The following is a 23605-nucleotide window of genomic DNA, read 5'->3' on the forward strand; positions in this document are numbered from 1 at the left end:
TAGCTTCTCTACTCCCAGATACCACCTCAAAGATTTACAATATTGGTTCATATCTGTAAGGCTGAATTTTCCCCAGTACTCTGAATTGTAATTCACCAATTCAACCATTTAAATGGTGACTATCTTCTATTTTCATCTATTTTGAACTCAGATTCCCTCTCAGTGATTTCTCCTCTTCAGTTTGAAGATTTTTTCTTCATGGAGAAAATTCATAATTACTTGGGCTATTCTGCTTTCATCAGTTAACATTAAATCACAGCCCAATAAAGACAAGCAGCCAGTGTTAACCAAGGAGAGACAGAGGAGGTAAGAAAAAACCAGGAGGTTTTCTTCAGCAAGATCTCACAGCTCACAGTTAATTGCTATTGCAGCTACTACTTCACTGGGTGCTAGCAGTTATCTGATAAATATTAATTATAGCCAACTGAGCCAGGTAGCAGCAGATAATTTAAAGGCATCTCTCTAACAAAGCCCTGATTGCTGCAAACATGAAAGGGCAGATCATTTCCAAAGAAGAATAACGGCAAGGAACTATTAGGGGAAGCCATAAGTAGGATGATCAGAATTTCAGTAGTTAACAGAAAGCAATGAAACTGGTCCTGTGATTTACAACCTTAGTACAGACTGTGCCAGACTGATCGATGTTAGAAGATTGAAAAAACTATTTTCTGGCTTATTAGGAAGGAGGAAGTGTTTGTAACTGCTCAATCCAATGGCCTTTTCTTAGATTTACTTAACTTCTCCTGGCTTTTTGATCCTGTTGACACCCCTTCCTCTTAGATATTCTGTTCCCTGGGTTTCCATGACACACACTCTTTTTTTGTCCTCCTTCTCCTCCTCTTCCTTACCTGATGTTGATATTCCCCCAAGACTCTATTTTAAGCCCTCTTCTTTGGTGATTTCACAGCTATAATGGATTCAAATGTCATGTGCATGCCAATGACTCATGTATACATATAAGTATATATGTATGTCTACCCATTTACAGTAGTATACTCAAATGAATGGATGATCTCATCAGTTTAGGAGTTCCCATCAATGATGTGGATTACAAGCCATCTTGGGCAGCTCTTTTTCATATCCTTCCAGAAGTTTATCATAAGAGTTCCATTCAACATGCTGGAAGCCTTCTTTGCTTTCTCTCAATACCATGAAGGTACCAGTGGAAAACTGGTTGTCTCCCTGTCATACTCTTTTTGCTCTTTGGCCAGCCCATTTTCTTTTCCTGTTATGTAATTCCCTGTTTTTATCCTTTACTCTTATTCTCCTTTGGATCTCCTCTTTGGTTGTTACAACCTACTTCCACAGCCACCTTTTCATTGCCCTCTCTGATACTCATCTTTTTGAAATCAATGTTATTACTATGTTGCACTATTAGTATTGGAAGGAAAATCTTTGCTCTCCTAGGAAGTTTGGGACTAATAAAATAATAATTGCAATTTTTCTTCAGATAATCCCATTCATTTTCTTTTCCAACTGTGGGTATAGTTCCTGATCTGTCTCTACTGTCTGTCTCAAATACACATACCAATGGATAACCTCTTTTAAGTGTCCATCAAAATGCATGTTGAAGTCTAGGCAAGTGTCTGGAGAAAGATTTAACAACAAGTTGCCCAAACTATCTTATTTTACAGATGAAGAAACGGTCCCAGATAAGCTAAATGACTGACTTAAACTCACATAGCTATAAGCTTCTAAAGTCATTACTGATAATAGCAAAAATAATTAAACCATCACTTGGGTTTTCAGATCTTTTTTCTCCCCAACATTTCAAAGCCATTAGATTTATCCTATAGGTGTCATCTAACACCATTCATTCACTTGTGAACCTATAAGAGTGAGCAACAATCAGTGGACCTGAGGAGGATCTCTGCAGAGAAGAAAACAAATTCTACCTCTGTATTCAACAGCAGGGAGTCACTAGGTCAAACTTTTACTGGAGGCTTCTTTCTCAATAAAAGAGGGACTTCTTAGTAGACTCTTCCTCAATGCTCCACCATCTTTGGGTGTCTGCTTCAGAGAATTTTCCCCCTCAAGGGAAAGAGCCATATGTCTATCATATAGTCCCTAGACCATGGAATTTCTTCTTTTTTTTTTCTGTTCATGTTCTCCCATTAGTCAATTTTTTGATTCCTTTTGTTTCTTTAGACATTTTTTCCTAACCAGCTTCCTTCCTAGATGATTTCTTCCATTCTTCCTTCTAAGTACCCTTCTCTTGAATAAAACAAAAGAGATAAAGGTCTTCTTCAGATCCTTTTAGCCTCCAATATGATTGATGAATGTTTGGGGCAAGAAGATAAGCATGGCACCTTCCTAGCTCTCCTTTAGAGCACTTCCCTTGACTGTAGTCTTGATGATTCATGCTGAAAGCCCTGCAAATTGCTTGCTTAATATTAATAACAAGGTTTTATTAGCCTTTGTATTAAGACATTCAAACAGTGTCTAGGCCTTATCTATCAAGTAGTCAACACTCAGCTCCTACATGACAGGGACCATCCCAAACACTGGGGAGACAAAGAAAGACAAAAAACAATCCCTGCTCTCAAGGTGCTCCCTCCTAGCCTAAATGAAGGGGGGAGAACAAAATGAAAACAGCTATGTACATATTAAATAGGAGTTAATGATCAGAGGGAAGGCACAATCATTAAGAGGAATTGAGAATGATTTCTTGTGGAAGACTAGATTTTAGCTGGGACTGAAGTGGAGAAGGGGGCATCATTCCAGCCATGGGAGAGGAGGAAAATGATGAGCACTGATTTGTGCAATATCCCATGAAGCAAATGTCCTTACTGGACCACACTCTTCTATAACTTACCAGTTTGTACATTGCATCTGTCTCCTTGTCCACCACCAGGAGTGAGGTCTGGTCTCCACCCTTTCTAATCTTCTCCACAATGCTGTCATGATCCATCATTTCCACTGACTCTCCATTGACAGCAACAAGCAGGTCATTATTCTTCAGACCAGCTGCTTCTGCTGGGCTTCCCGAATCTATGTCTTTGATGATCTGACCTAATGCCCATAAACCAAATGGTCAGAAATGTTCTTCTCTTTCTGGGGAAATATCTTAACTATGGAGATGATGAGAATAGGGATAACAATAAAACAATACAGAGGAGTAAAGTTCTCTCTGTATTATTTCTTAAACTGCCACAGTTTAAGATCTTAAATGATAATATCTACTACTTCCATCTACTCATCTCAAATTAGCATAGAAGTGTAACGTCCTTGGAAAATGCCCATCTTCCCTTGCCATTTCAGGGGACTTTGCAGAATATGGAAGTAAATATAGCCTTCATCCCTGCTCAGAATTCTCACAGTAATGTAGTAGGCTCAACCTTTAGTAAGGAAAGATACTTTGGAGAGGAAGGAAAGTGCTAATTTCAATTAAACTCTACTTCATCAAAATAGTTTGTGTGCTTTAAGTCTCTAAACAACTGGGGAAGGCAGTTAATCACCACTCTCATTTTACAAGTGGTTAGACTGAGAATGGAAAAACTCGATGATGGAGCCAAGGCCACAGAGTGAAGAATGATCACACTTCCTTCCCTACCACCCAGTTCCTTATTCCCAAACCCCTTCAACTCTCCCACCCAAAGTTGCAACCCAAAACCACCCACCCTTTCCACATGCCCTCTGGAATGCGTTCCCTAGGCACCAAACTTTGTCTTTATCCTAAATTGTTTCTGCTTTCACTCCCTCCATCTTCTAACTATCACTGAAACCTTGTTCCCCTAGATGTCATGGTCTCCTTGGCCACCCTTTCCAGTCCCAACCATACTCACTATTGACTTATTCCCCTTGATTCCCTAGTCATGGCAGGGGAGTTAGAATACTCTGTTCACCATTGCCATTTCCAGGTTCCCCCCCCATTCCATCACTCAGTTACCTCTCTTCCTTAGAAGTTTATGCAATTCATATCTACCACCCAATCAAAATCCTGGTAGCTACAGACCTCCAGGGCACTTCCTTTTCTTCCTCAACTAGTTCAGTATCTAGCTCATAAGTTTTCTCTCCTCCCCACTCCTGCCATTATATTGGGGGGCTTCAGAATACTGACGACTTCAATTCCCTAACTTACTCACTTCTCATGACCAGTTTTCTCCATTCCCAACTTAGCCACACACAAAGATGCTCGGGAAATTAGAGATGGGATTGGAATTGCCATCTTCCTGATTCCTGATTCCCAATCTAGTGCTATAGCCATTATGTTATATTATCTCTCTCACAAACACATAGACAATGCTTAATGAATAAGCTTAAATTGATATTAATGGCCTCATACCAGGGAGCTTCAGTATATACATTGACTCTCCTGAAACACCTTAGTCACTTAGTTTCTAAACTTCACTTTCCACAATCCAATCCTCTGTCTCACCTCAGCCCCACACAAAGAGGATCATACTTTTGTTCTTGCCAACAAATGTACAAAATTACTTCATGTCAAAAAATTCTGAAATCCTCTTGTCTGACCATAATCTATTGACTTTACACTTATCCCTCTGCCTTCCCTTACCATCACCCATTCCATGACCTCTGATCTCTTAACCCTCAATTCTTTCCCAGGCCATTTCCCCTGAATTTGTCACTCCTCTTTTCCATATCATGACCTTTGGTCAACATTCAGTTCTGTACTATTGTAGTTTTTTGAGTCTCTACTCACCCCCCCCTTATCAGTTTTCTGTTTGTACCCACCCAGGTCTCAGTTTTGAATCATTCCTACCATCTGCCTTGATAGAGTGATCTCTGGCATCAGACCCCAAGCTGATCTAAGGATAAATTCAGGCTGTCCCCAAAAAAGTATCAGAGGAGCCTGACAGAAACCTGAGGCCAGAGTCATCAGCAAAGAATCAGATAGTTGAGCCTAGAGAATTTGGAAACTTCTTACCCTTCTGCCCTGGGCCTACTCTCAAGTAAAATCCATAGCCATTCTTTCCCTTAGTCATGTCCACAGTCCGGGGCTTGTGAGGAAGCAGCATCAGATTGACCGTGTCTCTTTTGACTTTTATCTTATGATCATTGTAATACTTGTCCATGTCCTTGTCTATCAGCAAAAACATAATTTGACTTCCTGCCTTTTTCACCTGGAGAAGCAATAAGAGAGTTATGTTCCCATGGACACATAGAAATATAAAAACATAGCTTCCAAGACAAAACCGTAGCCCCAGAGATTCAATGTTAGGGAATTACAGCCTTCCTGGTTTTGAGAAGCTAGTGATATGATAATGGATGGAGCCTGGAATCAGGAAGACCTGAATCCAACTCCTAACTGACTGACCGTGTATCACCTGACAACTTACTCAGTTTCCTGATCTGTAAACTGGGAGTGATAGCAGGGTGGTTGTGAGGATCAAATATTTGGCACATAGGAGGAACTTAATAAAGGCTTGTCTCCTTCCTTCCCTCCCCCCTTTGAAGTCAGTTGACAAATATTCATTGAGTATCTACTACAAAGTCACCTTCCTAAGCCCAAGAGAAACAAAGAAAAGTAAGAGATAGTTCCTGACTTCAAGGAGCTTACAGTCTTAATAGAGGAGACAACACAGATGACTATGCACAGGATACACGGGAGAGAATTCATAGGGGGGTTCCTGGGTTTGGGAGGTATCATCCTCTGGCTTGAGACAGCACTTTGTTCTCACACTGTCCTTTCCCTCTAGTTAAACATCTTCTTTCTACCTTGATTTCATTTTTTTCCTTTTTTAGGTTATATTTCTCATGCAAAGTTAAGAACTTCCTCTTAGAAGTAGAAAGAGGCCACTAGAAGTAGAAAGAGGCCACTATGAAAAAGATACTATTATGTATCACTAAAATACATGTTGGGACAAGGAAAAAGACAACTATAAAGCAATCTTTTAAAGTCCTAAATCCTTCATGTTTCAGCTAATATCCTTCTCTAGGAAGGCCCTGCCAGGCTCCCTTAATGGGAGTGCCTAACCTCCAGTTTACTCTCCTGTATATCTCTTGTTGAGGGCAGCTAGGGTGGAGTCTTGGTGCAAAGATCCCAATATGGAGTCGGGAAGACTCATCTTCCTGAGTCCAAATCTGGCCTCAGACACTTAACTAGCTGCATGACCCTGACAAATCACTTCACAATGACTGCCTCAGTTCCTCACCTGTAAAATGGGTTGGAGGAAGAAATAACAAACCACTCCAGTGTCTTTGCCCAGAAAACCCCAAATGGGGTCACAAAGACCTGGGCTGGACTGAAAAAAATGACTCAACAACCAACAACATCTCTTGTTTTTGCATAGTCGTTTACATGTCTCTCCCATTCAATCTTGAATTCCTTGAAAGCAGCTCCTTGATTCAACTTGACTAGATTCTTCTTGGATTATATGATCTTTTAGATTTTCAGGGATTCATATGACCTACTATTTTAATATGCCCATATTTGAAACATGCTTTTCCATAATCCATGGTGCTATGTTGAATTCTCAAATCTGAAATAACTGGGAAATCCAGGGATCAGTTTAACTTTTTGACACCAAGCTAAAGATTATAATTATCTCTTGATATATGCTTTATAAAATATCTCTCTTTTTTTTTTAGGCTTTTTGCAGGGCAAATGGGGTTAAGTGGCTTGCCCAAGGCCACACAGCTAGGTAATTATTTAGTGTCTGAGACCGGATTTGAACCCAGGTCCTCCTGACTCCAGGGCTGGTGCTTTATCCACTGCGCCACCTAGCCACCCCTAAAATATATCTCTTAAATTTAGGGAAAAAAAATTTTTAATGGTGTCATATAATTCCTGTGCTTTCATTGAATTCCATTATAAATTTAGATATGTGTCCTCATAGGATAGGGGAGAATGATTGGACCTGTGATCTCATTGATTCAGAGAACTCCCAGGTGAGTATATTCTTTCTATCAATGAAAGTCTGAAATGAAAAGTTGCAGATGGTTGCTCTAGAACACTGAAAGGTTAAGTGATTTTCCCAGGGTCCTACAACAGTCAAAATCAGGACCTGAATTCATGTTTTTGTGTCTTCAACACTAGCTCTCTCACTACGTACTGTCTCTCATAGGAACAAAAACAACAGATTTGGTTCAGATTTTTGGTGAGGAGGTTTGAAATGCTATTTTCCATAAATATGCTCTCCTATGGATAATCAGTGAATGAATGAATGAAGAAATATTAAGCATTTACTATATACTAAGCACTGTACTAATCATTGGCAATACAGATACAAAAATACAAAAAAAAGAAAGATCACTTCTACACTCAAGGAACTTCTAATAAAGAAAGACAACACATATAATGGAGAAATGGCAAAGGAAGATGGTTTTGGACTGGGAGATTATAGATATGGTGAACTGAAACACTGGGTCATGAAAATAATTCTGAATGAGGATTGAAATATTATTTTCATGTTTTTTGTTTTTCCTCTCATGGTTTTCCCCTTTTGATTCTTTCACAATATGACTAATATGGAAATATGTTTAACATGTATAACCCATATCAGATTACTTGTTGTCTTGGGAAGGGGGACAAAAAAGTGGGATGGAGAAAAATTTAAAACTCAAAGTCTTATAAAAATGAATATTGAAAACCATCTTTACATGTAATTGGAAAAAAATAAAATTGAGAAAAAAAAACACAGCCATTCGTATCCAGAGGGAAAAAAACACAGAATCTGAATAAATACTATATTTACTTTTTTTAAAAACTTCTCTTGTTTTTCCTTCCTATATCATGGTTTTCTTTCTTTCCCCTTAGTTCTAATTCCACTTACACAAAATGACTAATATGTAAATATGTTAAAATAAATGTACATGTATAACTTTTACCAGACTGTTTGCCATCATGGGAAGGGGAGGGAAGGGAGAATGGTAGAAAAATGTATAACTCATAAATTTGCAAGTAGATGAATGCTGAAACACTACTATAGCATGTAATTGGAAAAATAAAATTTCAATTAAAAAAAGGAAAAAAAGAAACATGGAGTAATTCATTGATATGGCATTTCTAGGAAATATTGATTTTGGTCACAGAGTTAGGGAGATGGAAAAGGGAACTAGAGAAGGAGTTCAGGAAGTAGTATGGCGTGAAAGTGACTGGTGGGTTGAGGTTGGTCTAGTCCTAGGGAATTCTCACCATTCAAAACTCAGGGCCTCAGGGCAAAGGTCTCTTGGACCCAAAATGATATGGAAATGACCAAAGACTTATTCCAGGTTCTGCATCAACTTCTCTATGTTACTCTTCAGTCTGTCCCTTGATATTATTGAAAAGTCCTTCTGTCCTTAAGCCATTCTGGTTCACATTCTGGTTTCAAGTCTTCTCCCCAAGTTTGAAGAACAGAGAAAAGCAGTAAATACTACCTTAGCAAAATTGAGCTTTACCTTTTCAACCACCTCCTCATGACTGGCATTTTCTACATTTTCCCCATTCACTTCAATCAGACGGTCTTCAGATTGTACACCAGCCTTTGAAGCCACACCTTGGGGAATCAAGTCAGTCATGTATACTCCCTTTTTACCTAGAATAGAGGTAGTGGAAGAAAAAGAAGAAAATTCATTTCAGGCAGCAGAAGGGAACAACTCTGGTTTACCAACACTTTGGAGTCCCTAAGGTCTGAAAATGAAAAGCCTTCATCTGATAAATTGCAATTTCATCTCTTTGTGGTTAATCCACTCTTTTTTTAGGAAACAAGAACAAAACCCTGGCTTCTTATATCCCCTGATGAGAATATATAGTAGTATAGCCATGAGAAGAGATATTCAACAATTCATTGATTTGCTCATAATTCCTGATCCTCTCTAAAGTACGAGGATTATAATCAACAGTCTTATAGGGAGCAAACATTTTAGCCAGAATTGCTTAATCAGTGTATCGCATGTTTCCTGGTTTACCCCTACCTGTCTGACCTCTTAGTCTCCTTTGTCAGAGATCTTCATTCATATCATGCCCACTAACAATAGTTATCTGATTTGGTAATCTCATCAGCCCCCCTAGGGCCAATTATTCTCTCCATGCAGGTTGTTCCAAATCTGTATCAGTCCCAGTCTGTCTCCTGAACTCTAATCCAACATCAAGAGTTGCCTTTGGGACATGTTGAACAAGACGTTCTGTAAGAATCCCAGACTCAGTATGTCCAAAATCTAAATATCTTTTCCCAAAAAACTCTTCCCCTCTTTCTAATTTTCTTATTAGTTGTATTGACACTAACATCCTCCCAATCACCTGATCTCAAAATCCTGGGTGCCATCCTTGATTGCTCACTCTCAATCACTCACCTCATATATCTAGCCTCTTTCTAGAACTTTTCATTCCTGCTTTGACAACATCTCCCACATATATCCCCACAATGTCTATTCACATTGATGAGATCTCAGATCTATCAAAGCTTAAGTCACAAGTGGGACATAGAGAGTGTGTTGATAAATTAATCAAGACTTAAGAACTACTTTTCAAAAACACAGTTGTTGCTTATGGATCAATCAACACTATTACTACTTCTCAAAAATACAATTGTTGTTAATGTTGGGGTCGGGACCATATTCCTGGAATATGTTATGATGGGATTGGTAAAAAGCATATTTCTATAAGGTTGGCAAAAAATCCACTTAGCAGAAAGATGTCAACCAGTCCTAAATTCTGTTATCCGTGAAGCAAACTGCCCATGGATCAGTCAAGAAATTGAAAACTGAATCAAAAAGTGTCCTCTGAGAAACTGCACAGAGGCAAACCCAATAGCCAGAGAGAAGTTCATTTTTTATGAACAAAGATTTCTATGAGCTATTAGAAACTAGAACTACAAAGCAAAGCATGGTTTTCAGATGAAAGGAAGACAACACATATGATGGAGAAATAGCAAAGGAATAGGGTTTTGGACTGGGAGATTATAGGTGTGAGCAGAAACAGGTCATGAAAACAATTCTAAAGGGATGGTCTTTTTCAAGTAAACTTGCATCAGTCAATGTCACTATGGTTAACAATGAGGAGACATATCTTTCTGCTAATATCCTTCAGATGATAAATTTGTGGACTGTGCCCTCAATAGTTCTGTTATCCACCCATGTTCATTTAACTGATGATTGCTGCCTACAAAAGTCATTTTTAACATATCAAAATGGTGTTGAATCTGAAAAAATAATCATAGGTTTGTACTCACTCTTGCTTACTAACGTTAATTATTAGGTTTCATGTTAATATGCTATGGTTCACTAATAAGCCTAGTTAAATAAGACATTTGATTTTTAAAAAAGATAATGTACAATCTAGTCATTTGAATATAATTGGACATTAACTATGAAACCTACTCACAAATGTTTTGTGAAATAATTGGTTAGGGAGAGATTCAGTCTTCAGTATTTTTTCCTGTATATAAATTAATTCTTTAAGGGAGTCAAACCTGCAATTTGGAGCTTTTTTACATCATATTCCAACCTCTTTCATTCATTGGCATGAGGTAACCAGCCCAGACACTGCAACATTACCAGATTCTGCCCAGAAGACAGTGTGCCCTACCTTATTTCCATAAACATTATTATAATAAATTGGGAAAGTAATAGAAAAGAGGTATTGCTGGCTAAGAAATGATTGTCCTAATCCTCTACCCCACTAGATCAGATACAGAGAGAAATCCAGTCTCCCCTAAAAGAGATGGAATATAAACCCTCAATTATATCCAAGTCATGGAAGTTCCAAAAGGAAACTACAAGGAACCATTGAGAATCCAAGTGTTTGTTTTCTTTTAAAGGTTTCAGGGAAGAGCTATCAGATAATTAAATCACCAAACTGAAAGAAAAGCAACCATGAAGAACACTTTACCCTTCTCCCTGAGAAATCTGGGAAGTATAACAAAGGTTCCCCAAAGACGTTCTACTTCATTCACCTTGGACGGTTTTCAGAGAGAAGCCATAACTGCTTCCCTCCTTCACCAGGTAACACAGCCGGGGCTGGCTCCCTGCACCTGCCACCCCATTCATCACTGGGAGTGACTCCTTTTGGTTCTGACTCAGCTCCTTCAGATCTATCCCCTTTTTTACCGCTTGCTCGTAGGACACTCCATCCAGAACCAGGAATGTCACGGAATTCCCACTTTTCTTGACCAGATCCACAACCTAAGACAAAGAAGAGATTCTGTGAGCAGCCTGAAACAAAGCAAGGTAAATGCCTAACCTAGGCTCATTCTATTGACTTTGGTATTTTCCTTGTCCTTGTTTGTGCCTCTGCTACTTCCAGGTGGCAGAAATTGTCATCTCATCCCACTCATCCTCCCTCCAAGTGAGGCTATCCTGAAGATCCAAAGTCAGAGCATTTCTAGTCCTTAGATCTAATTCCCAGAGGACTCTATGAGAAGAGAACCATTTTTGGGTATCTGATCTGTTCAGTAGTTGTCTTAAAATATAACTAAGATTTATTGGTGGAGGAAAGTAGTTTGTGGTACTAGATATGAGTCTTATGATTCTTGGTCCATGCAGGAACTCTTGGCTTGAAAGGCAACTAAAACAAATAAAGCTTTGGGACCTTCTCTAACTGCATCAGGGAGAATGAAAAGAGAAAGTTGCCTTGGCTGACTGATGAGGCACTGGGACAGAAAATCTAGGTGCAGAGAAGACACCGAGCAAGATCCTAACTTATAGGTTCAGGAGAGACCCCTCCAAGTCCCATTCACCTGCAAGTGCTCTTCTTTGTCCACATATACCCCATTGATGCAGAGCACCCGGTCACCATCTCTGAGGCCTGCTTTCTCCGCTGGGCTGCCCTGTTCTACCACCCGAACCAAGTGACCCTCAGTGTCTTTCTCGATCCGGAGGTAGAAGCCATAGCTTTGCCCATCTTGTTTGGAAAGTTTACATTCTCGAGGTGTGAAGGTAGAGGCCATGTCTGTTCACAAAGGAGAGAAGAAAGGGAAAATAAAGAGAAAATAAATTGACTGTAGCAGCCAGGTGGTGCCATGAGGCAAAAAGCTGTACCTGGAGTCGGGAAGATTCAAGTTCAAATTTGACATCTGACATTAGTTGGATGGTCCTGGGCAAGTCGCTGAATCTATGTCTCCCTGAGTTTACATCTGAAAATTGGAATAATAATAGCACCTACTTTTCAGGGTTCTTTTGCAGATAAAATTAAATAATATTTGTAAAGCATTTTGCAAACCTTAATGTGCTCTATCAAGCATAGATATTATCTGTTGTTCATCTTCCCCAGAGCTGATCTACATGCCATCCTCTCACTGCCAACACAAGGACACATAGAAGGTATGGGACAGAACAAACAAACCATCCAGGCTGAATGACATTCCTCTCTTAACCCCATATAGAACCATCCAGATTAAATAACAACCTTCTCCTCTATCCCTGGACAGAAGAATAAACCACCCCAGGATAAATTAGAACCCTCTCCTTTATCCCTAGATAAAACAAACCATCAACTCCTCTATCTCTGATTAAAATGAATAAACCATCCAGATTAAATAACCTTCTCCATCCCTGGACAGAATGAACAAACCATTCTCTCTCCTCTATTCCTAGACAGAATGAATACACCAACCTCTCCTTCATTCCTGGATAGAATAAATATACCATCCACTCCTCTCTCCCTGGATAGAATGAACAGATGCCCAAATCAAATTAGAATCCTCTCCTTGGACAGAACCAATAAACCATTCTCTCCTCTATCCTTGGAGAGAATGAAGAAACCCTGCAGCTGAATGAGAACCTTCTCCCCTAATCCTGGGATTTTGGCTCAGCCCTCAAACTTAATGCAATTCATTTTGTTTGAGAGTTACTCTAGTTTGGAAGACCACCTCCCGGCTGCCCGTAACCCTCAATCACCTTTCTCTTGCTTTGGTGCAGGCACCTACAGACCTACCCACTATATCAAAAGCCAGCATCTAGCACAGTATTTTGCCCATACTAAGTGTTCAATAAAGACTTGTTGATTAAAGAGAGAGAGAAAAAAAGAATGGGTCATCTCTGCTCATGAGCCAAAGGAGAAGAGGCGTAGCTTGTTGAGTCATTCTCTGGATCTTCTGGCTTACAGGATAAAGGAAACACCACCAGCTGAGTTGCTTCAACTCCATGCCTTTGGATCGAGAGGCTATCAGGCTAGAGATCCCCTAGTTAACAACTAGGCCAGCATCCTACCAGACACCAGGGCAGATACAAATGAGTAGAAAGATGAGTTTCCCACTTATAAACCTATCTCTTGCTAGAAAACAAACGTGATGACGTCTATATAGTGTTCTGGGATTCTTAGAAAAAAATTCATACTGATTCTTAAGTCTTCACCTGCCTCCTCAGGGTTGACCTAGACATTCTGTTCCAAAGTAGGTAGGAAAGCCTCCCATTCTTGGTCAGATTCTACTATTTCATACTGTCCCAAATGGTATCAGCCAGTGCTGATTAAGACAGGATGACTCATCAGAGGCAAGAAATCACTATGCTTTTGGAGTATATAGAATATCATTTACTTTCATATTTATATAAAGACTTTCAAATGATCTAAGGTACCAGGGAAACAGAACTAGCATCACATCACTAAAGTTTAATGTGTCAAAAAGAGAAAGAGGCAAAGATGACCCCCCTGGAGATCACAAGCTCACCTGTCTAGAGCTGGAACAGACCTTAGAGATTCAAGGGATCCTGACCTGGGATCTGAGAACTGAATTTTTCAAAAAACATCTTGATAACTATATTTCTTTTTTTTTTTTTAGTTTTTGCAAGGCAATGGGATTAAGTGGCTTACCCAAGGCCACACGGCTAGGAAATTATTAAGTGTCTGAACTCGGGTACTCCTGACTCCAAGGCCAGTGCTCTATCCACTGTGCCACCTAGCCACCCCGATAACTATATTTCAATGTAATTGGAATCCTTTAAATACATTCTGTTAAGGGATTCCCAGGCTTTACATGGCTGCCAATGAGGACTATTACACAAGAGTCCAAATCCTTCACCTTACAAGAAAACAAAGATCCAGAGAAGTTTAAGGATTTGTCCATAGTCGTACAGCTAGAAAGCAGAAAAGGTGAGATTTGGACTCAGATCCCCTAACTGCAAAAACAGTAGATTTTCCATGCTCTGGAAATATTCTTTCCAAAAAGAGTATTAACTCTGTAATGGATAGTGCCAGACCTGAAACCAGAAAATTCATCTTCCTGAGTTCAAATCTGGCCTCAGATACTTATTAGCTGTCTGACCCTGGGCAACTCATTTAAATCCTTAACGGGGGCGGGGAGGGGGGGGAGGACTCATTTGAGAGGATTATTTCCCATTGCCAGAAACACAGAAGGATCTGCACGTGATTCATTTGGGCTCACTGATGCTTTTCCTTCCTGCTTTTTTCCTTATCTGTAGAAATCAACCCATGATTATGTGGTCCCTTTTAGGCTCAAAACCCCCATGGCCTGTAAGTAGGCATTTCCAATCATTTCCACAATAAGTTGATCAACTTCATATGACTGTGAAAATTTTTACCAATACTTCATGCCTCACCAGTAAAAGGGATGGATAATGCGGAATGGCCAGTCTGATTATTTTATTAAAGACACATAGTTGACCTCACGTTACCATCCTTAAAGTAATTGGAACAATGAAAGCTCTTTTGTTAAAGAAGCTACTTCAATGAAAAATTGAATATCAGTTTTTATGCAAATGAAATTTTCTAAAGCCTCATTTGTCCTACAACTTCCTTTTCTTAGCAGACACATTTGGAATGAAAGAAATCTGAATCAATAAAGTCTTAAAACATTTTATCTAGTAGAGTCCACTACGGGATGACTTTTAAAATGACCTCTCTACTAATTTATACTAAACTCTAAATTTCCAAGAAATTTTCTTATTGTCTTCATCAATATAAGGAACTGTTAATAAGAAGACTCTTTATCAATGCAGATCACCAATTGCTCCATAACACATAGTCTTGGAGAGTTGGTTGTAGTACCAAGAAGGCAAGTCTTTCCCAGCTTTTGATCCCAGATCTTCCTGACTCTAAAGTATCTCTCTGCCCCCAGTATCATGCTGCTTCTGACATTGGGAGAAGAAGCAAAATACTGTTTAGTTCATTTTAATTTTTTTTGTTTAGTTCATTTAAAAAAACAGTCACATACCCCGAAAGATCTAGAAAGAAAGATTCCATATATACCAAGATATTCATAGCTGCACTCTAAGTACAGAAATGGAAACAAAGCAAATGCCTTTCCATGAGAATGGCTAAATTAATTGTGGTGAATGAATGTCAATAGTATTGCTGTGTTATAAGAAATGATATGTATGAAGAATTCAGAGAAGAACAGGAAGACAAATGAACTGATATAAAATGATGGAAATAATTTATTCAATGGTCACAAAAATGTAAATAGCACAAATAATAAATGTTGTATAATTTTCATGCAAGCTTGGCCCCAGAGGACATTTGAGAGAAGGTATCTCCTTCCTTTCATTGCAGTGATGGTCCACCAGGGGTATGGAGTCTTTATTTCATTTGCTGCCAGGCATGGCTGATGACAACTTGCTTTTATTTTTTTGTTTCCCCATCTTTGTAACAAGAGGCAGTTAGCCAGATAGAGGATGGAGGAGGGACATAGCTAGAAAAGTGTGTGATGTTCAAACAAAAGGGACCTATAAATTCAGAAATCATTTTTAACACAACCTCCATTCAGTTTGGGGGTCCTTTGAATTCTGAAGGCTAAAGTTTTATCTCCTGTGATATCACTAGCCCCTACAGTAATGTGAATACACTTAGTAATTTCAATGTTGTTGCCACTTAGATTCTGAAAGAGATTTGAGTTTGGGGGAGTTTTTGCATTTCAACCCCTCTTCATCACTCATACTCAATCTACCACTTCCTGAGGAGACCCAAAGATCAGAAATTACAGAGGTAGAGATCTGTCACAAGTAACTGTCACTAAATTTCCACGACCCCACACATTTCTTTATAGATTTTCTCTCCCCAGTTCAAATGACCCAGATAAAACATGAAAAGTCCAAGTAAGCAGAAATTATTCTGAGCTCTGGGGAAAAAAATCAATATTTGACAGAAAAGATCCTTGTTTATGCAAGAGGCGAGACAGGGATCTCTGGCTGATAATCAAGACTTCTAGAAAAGGATAAAAATCAAGAAAATTATGATTTCTTTCTTCCCTTTCTGGGGAGGTGTTGTAATTCCCAGAGAGAAAATCTTTACCAATGAAGCCAGGTAAGTTACTCTGCAACTTATGGCCTAGTAGCTGAGCTTCCTGAGGTATGAGAGTACCCCAAGGGCCTGTGAATGACTTCACTCTGGTGTGGATCAGAGGAGACCCTTGAGCACTGAAATTCTTCCTGGCCACCTGCCCTCTATCCACTAACTCTCAATAGTCTCCCTGGGATTTACCATCAGTCATGATCATTAATATAGGAAGTTTGAATTTACAGAGCAGTTTTCTTCTAAAGGACTTAAAATGATTATGATAGACTGAGGTAGAATGCATTCTAGTGAGAAAAAAAAATTTTGAATTGCCTCAGGAGGCAGGGGAATTGGGCAAGGATTGCAGAAGGAGGTGAAGTGGGAAGTTAGTGTGATGTGACTTTGTGTCTTTGGATGTGGGAAGCACAGAAGAAAGAACTGAAGCCACCCAGTGAGTTCTGTTCCTCCCACCTCCACCCAGAGAGAAGCAGCTAAGAGGGCTGCGCCTTCTATTCTGAGCCCAAGACTAGACCATATTCTTTAGTTCCCTATCATCATCATCACCACCCACAGCCTCAGGGAAGTTTGTTTTTGCTCAAGTCATAGAATCTCTGAGTAAAAAGGGACCCCCAGCTGCCAAGTGCGCCAACCCACACTCACATAAGGGTTCACTCCATAGCATGCGGTATTCAGCTTTTCCTTAAATGCTAGTGAGGGGAAACCCACTACTCCTCAAGTGCTCTGTTCCACTTCAGGACAGTTCTTATTGTAAGGAGGCATAGCTAGGTGGTACAGTGGACAGAGGGCAGGGCCTGGATTCGGGAAGAACTGAGTTCAAATCCAACCTCAGAGACTTTCTACCTCTGTCACCCTGGGCAAGTCACTTAACCCTCTCTGCCTTGGTTTCCTCATCTGTAAAATGAGCTAGAGAGAAGGACATGGCAAACCACTCCAGTATCTTTGCCAAAAAAAATGCATGGAGAGTCAGACACAACTGAAAATGATTGAATAATAACTTGCTGTGAGGGGGCAACTATGTGACACAGTGGATATAGCAAAGGAATTCACCCCTGAGTTTGGAGAACCTGAATTCAAATCCAGCCTCAGACACTTAATGACTTAGCTATGTGACCTTGGGCAAGTCACTTCATCCCCATTGCCTTACAAAAGCCAAAAAAAAAGTAAAAAACTTATTGTAAGGAAGTTTTTCTATAGCTGCCCCTCTACGTGTTCCACCCACTACTCCTACTTCTATCCTCTGTGGCCAAACTTAGATTTTTCCACATTGTTTTTCAAATATTACAGGACCACTCTCATTATGTACTTCTAGTTGTCTTTTTCTTCAGATTAATTATCCTCGGTCGATCCCCAGATGACATGATCTCAAAGTCCAGACTAGCAAAGGAAGGCTGAGAATGCCAAGATTAGGGTGACTGTAATAACAGATACTTTGACTTCACTTTGTGACCGATAAAGAATCATAGATAAATTATTAGAGCTATTCTTAGCCAAGTTCAACCCCCCATTTTATAAATGAAGAAAATGAAGCCAAAAGAAATCGGGTACCTTACACAAGGTCATGAATTACTAAAATTGCCTCCTTCCTAAAGAGGGGCCATCGGTCAATGAATGTCCTTGGCCACACCTAAGTTATTTTGAGCACCTGACTCTCCCTGAGCAGAGAGGTTCTGTAACCTTTGAGCCTCAATCTTGAGTTCTGACCCAAGCAGAGACTAATTGGATTTGGTCAAAAAAGCTTGATCAAAAGCTGGGGAGAACCCTTTCCATGGCTACCTAGAGAAATCTAAATCTAACCTTCTTTCAAATGCAGGTAGTCCTCTTCCCCCTGACCCTCTCTCTCACTGCTATAGCTCATGTCCTCAGAACATAGCCTTGGTTACCTGGGCTCTATTCCAGACCAAGACACACACACACACACACACACACACACACACACACACACACACACACACACCCTCTCTGAGCCCTTCCCCCTGCCAATGACAAGCACAATTAGTTTCTGTGAGCTACATTCTATAATGCCTACTTTTAAGTATCCACTAAGTTTAAAATTCACCAAACACTTAACACCAACTGCCAGGAAATTGGGTTTAAAATGCATTTTTTTTAAAAAAATCATGTTTACCAATCATCATAAGTCTATTTTCATAGGTTCATACTGAAAATCACTCAGTGTCTCTGAGAATACATTTCAGAACCCAGGGCAATATTTACCCCCATCTTCATCTGATAGTGACACTATTTCAGTTTCCTTTTTACACTGTGTTTTGTTAAGATAGAAAACTGCATGACATAATGGAGAAATGCAGCATTCTGTTCCCTGGATAGGACCTGGATTCAAATTCTGACTCTGTCATGGGGTCATAGGCTAGTCCCAATCTATTTCTGCTATTTCTGGGAGGTCTGATTGCAATGGAGAGAAACTGGCAACGAAGTTGCTCTAAGAGTTATAAGAATTAGTCATGAAAGAAATAATAGGTCAGAAATGGAGGGGTGAGAAAAGAGAAAGGAACCCCAACTTATCAGGAAGTCCAGCCAAGGTACCATGGACAGAGCAGAGGCTCTCCTCTGGGTTCAAATCTTGCCTCTGATGTCATCAGGGGAAGGGAGCCAGGGAGGTGGAGTCAGAAAGACATGAGATCAATCTGGCCTCAGTTACTTCCTAGTGATGTGGCTTTGGCAAACCCCCTAACTCTGTCTGAGTTTCTTCAATGGTAAAAATGGGGATTATAACAGCTCTTCCTTCACAGGATTGTTTTGAGGACCAAATGAGTTAACATTTGAAAAGTGTAGATACTTAATAAAAAGATGTTTTTCACCCCCATCTCAGAGAAATCACTTAACCTCCCTGGGCGAGGAAGGTGGGCTAGATGGCCTCTGAGGCCCCCTCCCAGGTCTACATCTATGGTCTGACCTAGGGATGCTTTTTCCAAGCTACACTGAGCAGTAAACACTTGGGACTTAATATAATAATAGAGCAGATGCAGTAAACACTTGGGACTTAATATAATAATAGAGTGGATACACCCTAAGAAGAGATTTGGTGACATACTGGCCCTTGAATAGTCCAAGGGGAAGCAGAACCTTGAAATGAAATGGTAAGAGAGCAAATGAAGGCTATTTTCATATTGAGTAATGAACACATTGAAGGAAGGAAGGAGGGAAGGAGGGAAGGGAGAGAGGAAGGAAGGGAGGGGGAGGGAGGGAGAGAGGGAGAGAGGAAGGAAGGAAGGAAGGAAGGAAGGAAGGAAGGAAGGAAGGAAGGAAGGAAGGAAGGAAGGAAGGAAGGAAGGAAGGAAGGAAGGAAGGGAAGGGAAGGAGGGAGGGAGGGAGGGAGGGAGAGAGAGGTGGCATAGTCCAAAAAGGAGATACAATTTCTCACCCCAAGGTTCTCTCATGCCAATGCAAAATTGTGTCAACAAGGAAACTGAAGCCAATGGGGAAAGAGCAACTTTGCAGTCAATGGGGAAGGTGATGTCACTGGGTGAAGTGTAAGAGTCTGTACTTAATTTCAGTAAAAAATGATGCCAAAAGGGCCAGGGTGCAGAAAGAAAATGAGAAACATAATGGTGAGATGCATGTGATGGAGAAGGGGAAGGAACTAACAGAGCAGAACAAATATAGTCCCTTTGCCACTGTCTATATCTGAAATCCCTTCCTACTGTAAATTCTATACATTCTTTAAAGCTATATATTCCATGAAGTCTTTTCAGACAAAACTCTTCCCACTTCCCCCTCATTGGTTATATTCCTTCCCCTCTTTTGACTTCATGGAACACTTTGTATCTCACCCTCAATAATAATGAGTGATATGTATATGGTAAATATAATTAATATTATATACTTATAGTATATTAAGTATACTTAAAGTATATTATTTACTTATATAATAAGTATATTATATACTTATAGTAACAAAACATATTTTATATATTACTTCATTTGAAGCTCAAAAATCTGGAGCAGCTAGGTGGCACTGGCTCTGGAGTCAGGAGGAGCTGAGTTCAAATCCCACCTCAGTAATTATCTAGCTATGTGATCTTGGGCAAGTCATTTTAACCCCATTGCCTTGCAAAAACAAAACAAAAATCCTATGACTTATTTCATCATATTTGTGCTGCTAGCAAAACCTAGAGCAATATGCTTGGTTTGATTTCTAGTAAACTCCTAGAACATATCATTACTGGGGTTGTTTAGGAACATCTAGAAAAGGAGGCAATGACCTCTAAAAGTTTCAGAATGAACAGATCAAGGCCAGATGACACTCGTATCATTTTTTAAGAAGGTTATCTAAATTGGTAGAAATGAGATGGTTATAGAAATAATTTACCTAGACTTAAGCAATTCACTGTAGTGATGGAGAGATATGTGTTATAGTACTTTGGGGTGTATTGATCCAAAAAAGTAGTTGCTAAAATTTCTGAATCATTTAGAGATCTCTAAAGGTATACCACAAAAAAAAAATCTGTATTTGGTCTGGTGCAATTTTACTGTTTTATCAATGACTTAGCTAAAGCCACAGATGGAATATTTATCAAATAGCTAACACTATGGTTAATGGAGCCAAGATTTAAAAAACAATGTACTGAATATACTAAGGTTAAATTTAACAGAAATTATTATAAAATCCTGTAACTGAGTTTACAAAATAATTTCACCTAGATAAGATGATGGAAATAAAGTTAGACATCAGTTCATGTGAAAAAATAACTAGACAGTCCAGAAGACACCAAGTGCAGTTTTGATATGTCAGAAAGAACAACTCTTTCAGGCAGCTAAGCGGTGCAATGGATGGAGCACCGGCCCTGAAGTCAGGGGGATCTGAGTTCCAGTCTGGCCTCAGACACTTAATAATGACCCAGCTGTGTGACCTTGGGCAAGTCACTTAAGCCCACTGCCTTACAAAAATAAAAACAAGAACAACTCTTTCCCCTACTGATTTCTTCCAAAGGTCTTCTAAATTAAATAAGAAGTTCAAGGACCACTATGTTAAAAGAAGGACCAAGAGAAAGAGACAAACCCCAATAATAAAAGTTAGTAATAAAGATGGTACCTGAAAACAGATAGACCATTGTACCACTACTAGACTAGGGATTTCCCAAATCGCATCCATTTTTTCAGTCTTTCACATCTTTGTCTCTTCTTTTTGATTTCTACTTCTATCACCCCAATCTAGGATCATATCTCTTGTCTGGACCATTTCAGTAGTATCCTTGACTAGTCTCCGTACCTTCAACCTCTCCCTTCTCTGGTATGTGATGACCAGATAATTTACCCAGGTTTACAACCTTGAAATAATCCTCGATTCTGCCCTCTCCTTTATTCCTCAAACCAATCACATACCAAGTTTTGGCAGTTTCTCTCCTCAACATCTCTCATGAGCACCCCCTTTTCTCACAATCACACCCTTATCCCCTTTCCCCTAGACCATTTCAATAGTCTCCCAATTGACCAACCCTGCATTAGTCTCCTCCCTACTCTATTCTCCACAGAGCTGCCATTCCCTAAACTGAATCCCTCTGCCTAGAAATATCATTAGCCTAGGGGACTCCCGATGAGGATCTCCCTCTACCAATTCAGATGGGTTCCTACTACACAATTTTGGGTGACAGACAATTATCTAAGTCATTAAAAGGTGTGTCTCCAGATTCCAAAACCACCTCTCTCTCTATTTCACCACAATGCCTAATTGACCTACTTGGCTTTCCAATCTCTTCCTCTACAACTGTCTTCTTCACACTTGTCAAATTAATATTTCCAAAATTCTGTTCTGATCATGTTGCCTTCCTACTCAGACTTTCACAATGTGGCTCCAAGTTTTATTTTACATGACTCGCCTTCCTACACTCCGATCTAAACCATCCATTCCTGGAATTTTTACATCCTATCTCTTCTCTCTGCCTTTGTACAGGTGCCTCCTCACCTCTGCTTCTTAGAATTCCTAGCTTCTGTCCCATTCTCAGTGGCCCCATTCCTAGAGGAAGCCTAATCCCCCTTTTTAATAAAAAAATTATTCATTTCAAACTTAAATACAAAACAAAAAAGAAAGGAAGGAAGGAAGGGAGAGAGAGAGAGAGAGAGAGAGAAGAAAGAAAGGAGGGAGGGAAGGAAGGAAGGATGGAGGGGAGGAAGGAAGGAAGACCTCATGCCAATCTAAAGCCCACCTTGAAGTCAGAACCTCTTTAGACATTATTGGCTGTGTGGATGAGGGCAAATTACCTGATGAGATGCCAATCCACACAGATGGAGGGAACTCCCCAGGCAGATAAAGTTACAGCTTCATGTGGAAGTGCATGCAAACTTGCATATTAATGTTGAAGTAATAGTCTTATCTGTGATCTCTTAAAAGGAGTGTTTTGTAACAGTTGGATGAATGCAATAAAATCATGCTTTCTGGATTGGCAAGACCCCTGAATCACTGAATTTGAGAGTTGGAGAAGATCTCATTGGCGTCTGATCCAGCTATCCACTATCTCATATGTGATAAGGGTCCTCCCTCCTTGCCATGAAGACCCTCCATTCAGCTTTGGAAGAGTTTGGATCAGAAGAAACCATGCCTAACATCAAAATTAAATTTGCTTCTTTGCAATTTCCATTGGTATTTGTTCTGCCCTCTGGAGCCAAATAGATCAAATAAAATTCTTTCCCCTTATGGGGGAAGATAACTCTCATGTCCCCCTGAGTCTTCTTTATGGGTAGCCAGGTAGTACCACAGTGAATAGAATGCCAGGCAGGACAACTTCCTAGTTCAAATCTAGCCTGAAACACCTACTAGCTGTGTAACCCTGGGCAAGTCACCTAACTTGTTTAGCTCAGTTGCTCTTCTGTAAAATGAGCTGGAGGAGGAAATGGCAAACCGGTCCAGTGTTTTTGCCAAGAAAACCTCAAATAGGGGTCACAGAGAGTCGAACATGACTGAAATGAGGCGTCTTTCCGGGATACCCATCCTCATTTCTTTCTATTGGTGTTCATGTGGCATGATTTAAACCTAGCACCATCCCACTTGTCCTCCTCTGAACACCCTCCACATTCTTCTTCAACAATGCCCCACTTAACCCAGCCCAAGACCACATTAGGGGTTTTGTTGCCACATCACCCTCATAATCCTATAAAGTACCCAGATCTTTTTCAGATCTAACCATCTAACCATGACTCTGCCATCTTCTTATTGTAAAGTAGCTTTTATTTTTATCTTCAAGGACTAGACTTTGCATTTATCCCTACTGAATTTCATTTGATCAGATTTAGCATGATAGTCTTGCCTAACAAATGTTCTTTGAATCCTGACTCTGTCATCCACTGCATTAGCTATTCCTCCCAGCTTTGTGTTTTGTGGAAATCTCATCTATGCTTTTTTCCAAGTCATTGATGAAAATATCAAAACAGCCCAGAGCCAAGCACAGATTCCTGGGTTGTAAACCTCTGACACATTGGATCATGAACCTAATCTGGGTCTGACCATCCAACCAATTA

General features: G+C 39.8%; 1 protein-coding gene across 3 annotated transcripts in view; it reads right to left on the reverse strand.

Moving 5' to 3' along the window:
• The window catches only part of PDZK1 (PDZ domain containing 1), a 34619-nt gene that overhangs the window by 5053 nt on the left and 5961 nt on the right, over positions 1-23605 (reverse strand). For all 3 annotated transcript variants that reach the window (XM_074188618.1, XM_074188619.1, XM_074188620.1), the window contains 5 exons: positions 11622-11833; positions 10839-11067; positions 8344-8480; positions 4889-5084; positions 2816-3012 (listed from right to left, as the gene is read on the reverse strand). In XM_074188618.1, coding sequence (XP_074044719.1) covers positions 2816-3012; positions 4889-5084; positions 8344-8480; positions 10839-11067; positions 11622-11831 — 969 coding nt within the window. In that variant the 5' untranslated portion in view covers positions 11832-11833. The remainder of the gene's footprint in view (positions 1-2815; positions 3013-4888; positions 5085-8343; positions 8481-10838; positions 11068-11621; positions 11834-23605) is intronic.

The sequence above is a fragment of the Macrotis lagotis genome, chromosome 5 (assembly GCF_037893015.1).
Source record: "Macrotis lagotis isolate mMagLag1 chromosome 5, bilby.v1.9.chrom.fasta, whole genome shotgun sequence".
Classification (NCBI taxonomy): Eukaryota; Metazoa; Chordata; class Mammalia; order Peramelemorphia; family Peramelidae; genus Macrotis; species Macrotis lagotis.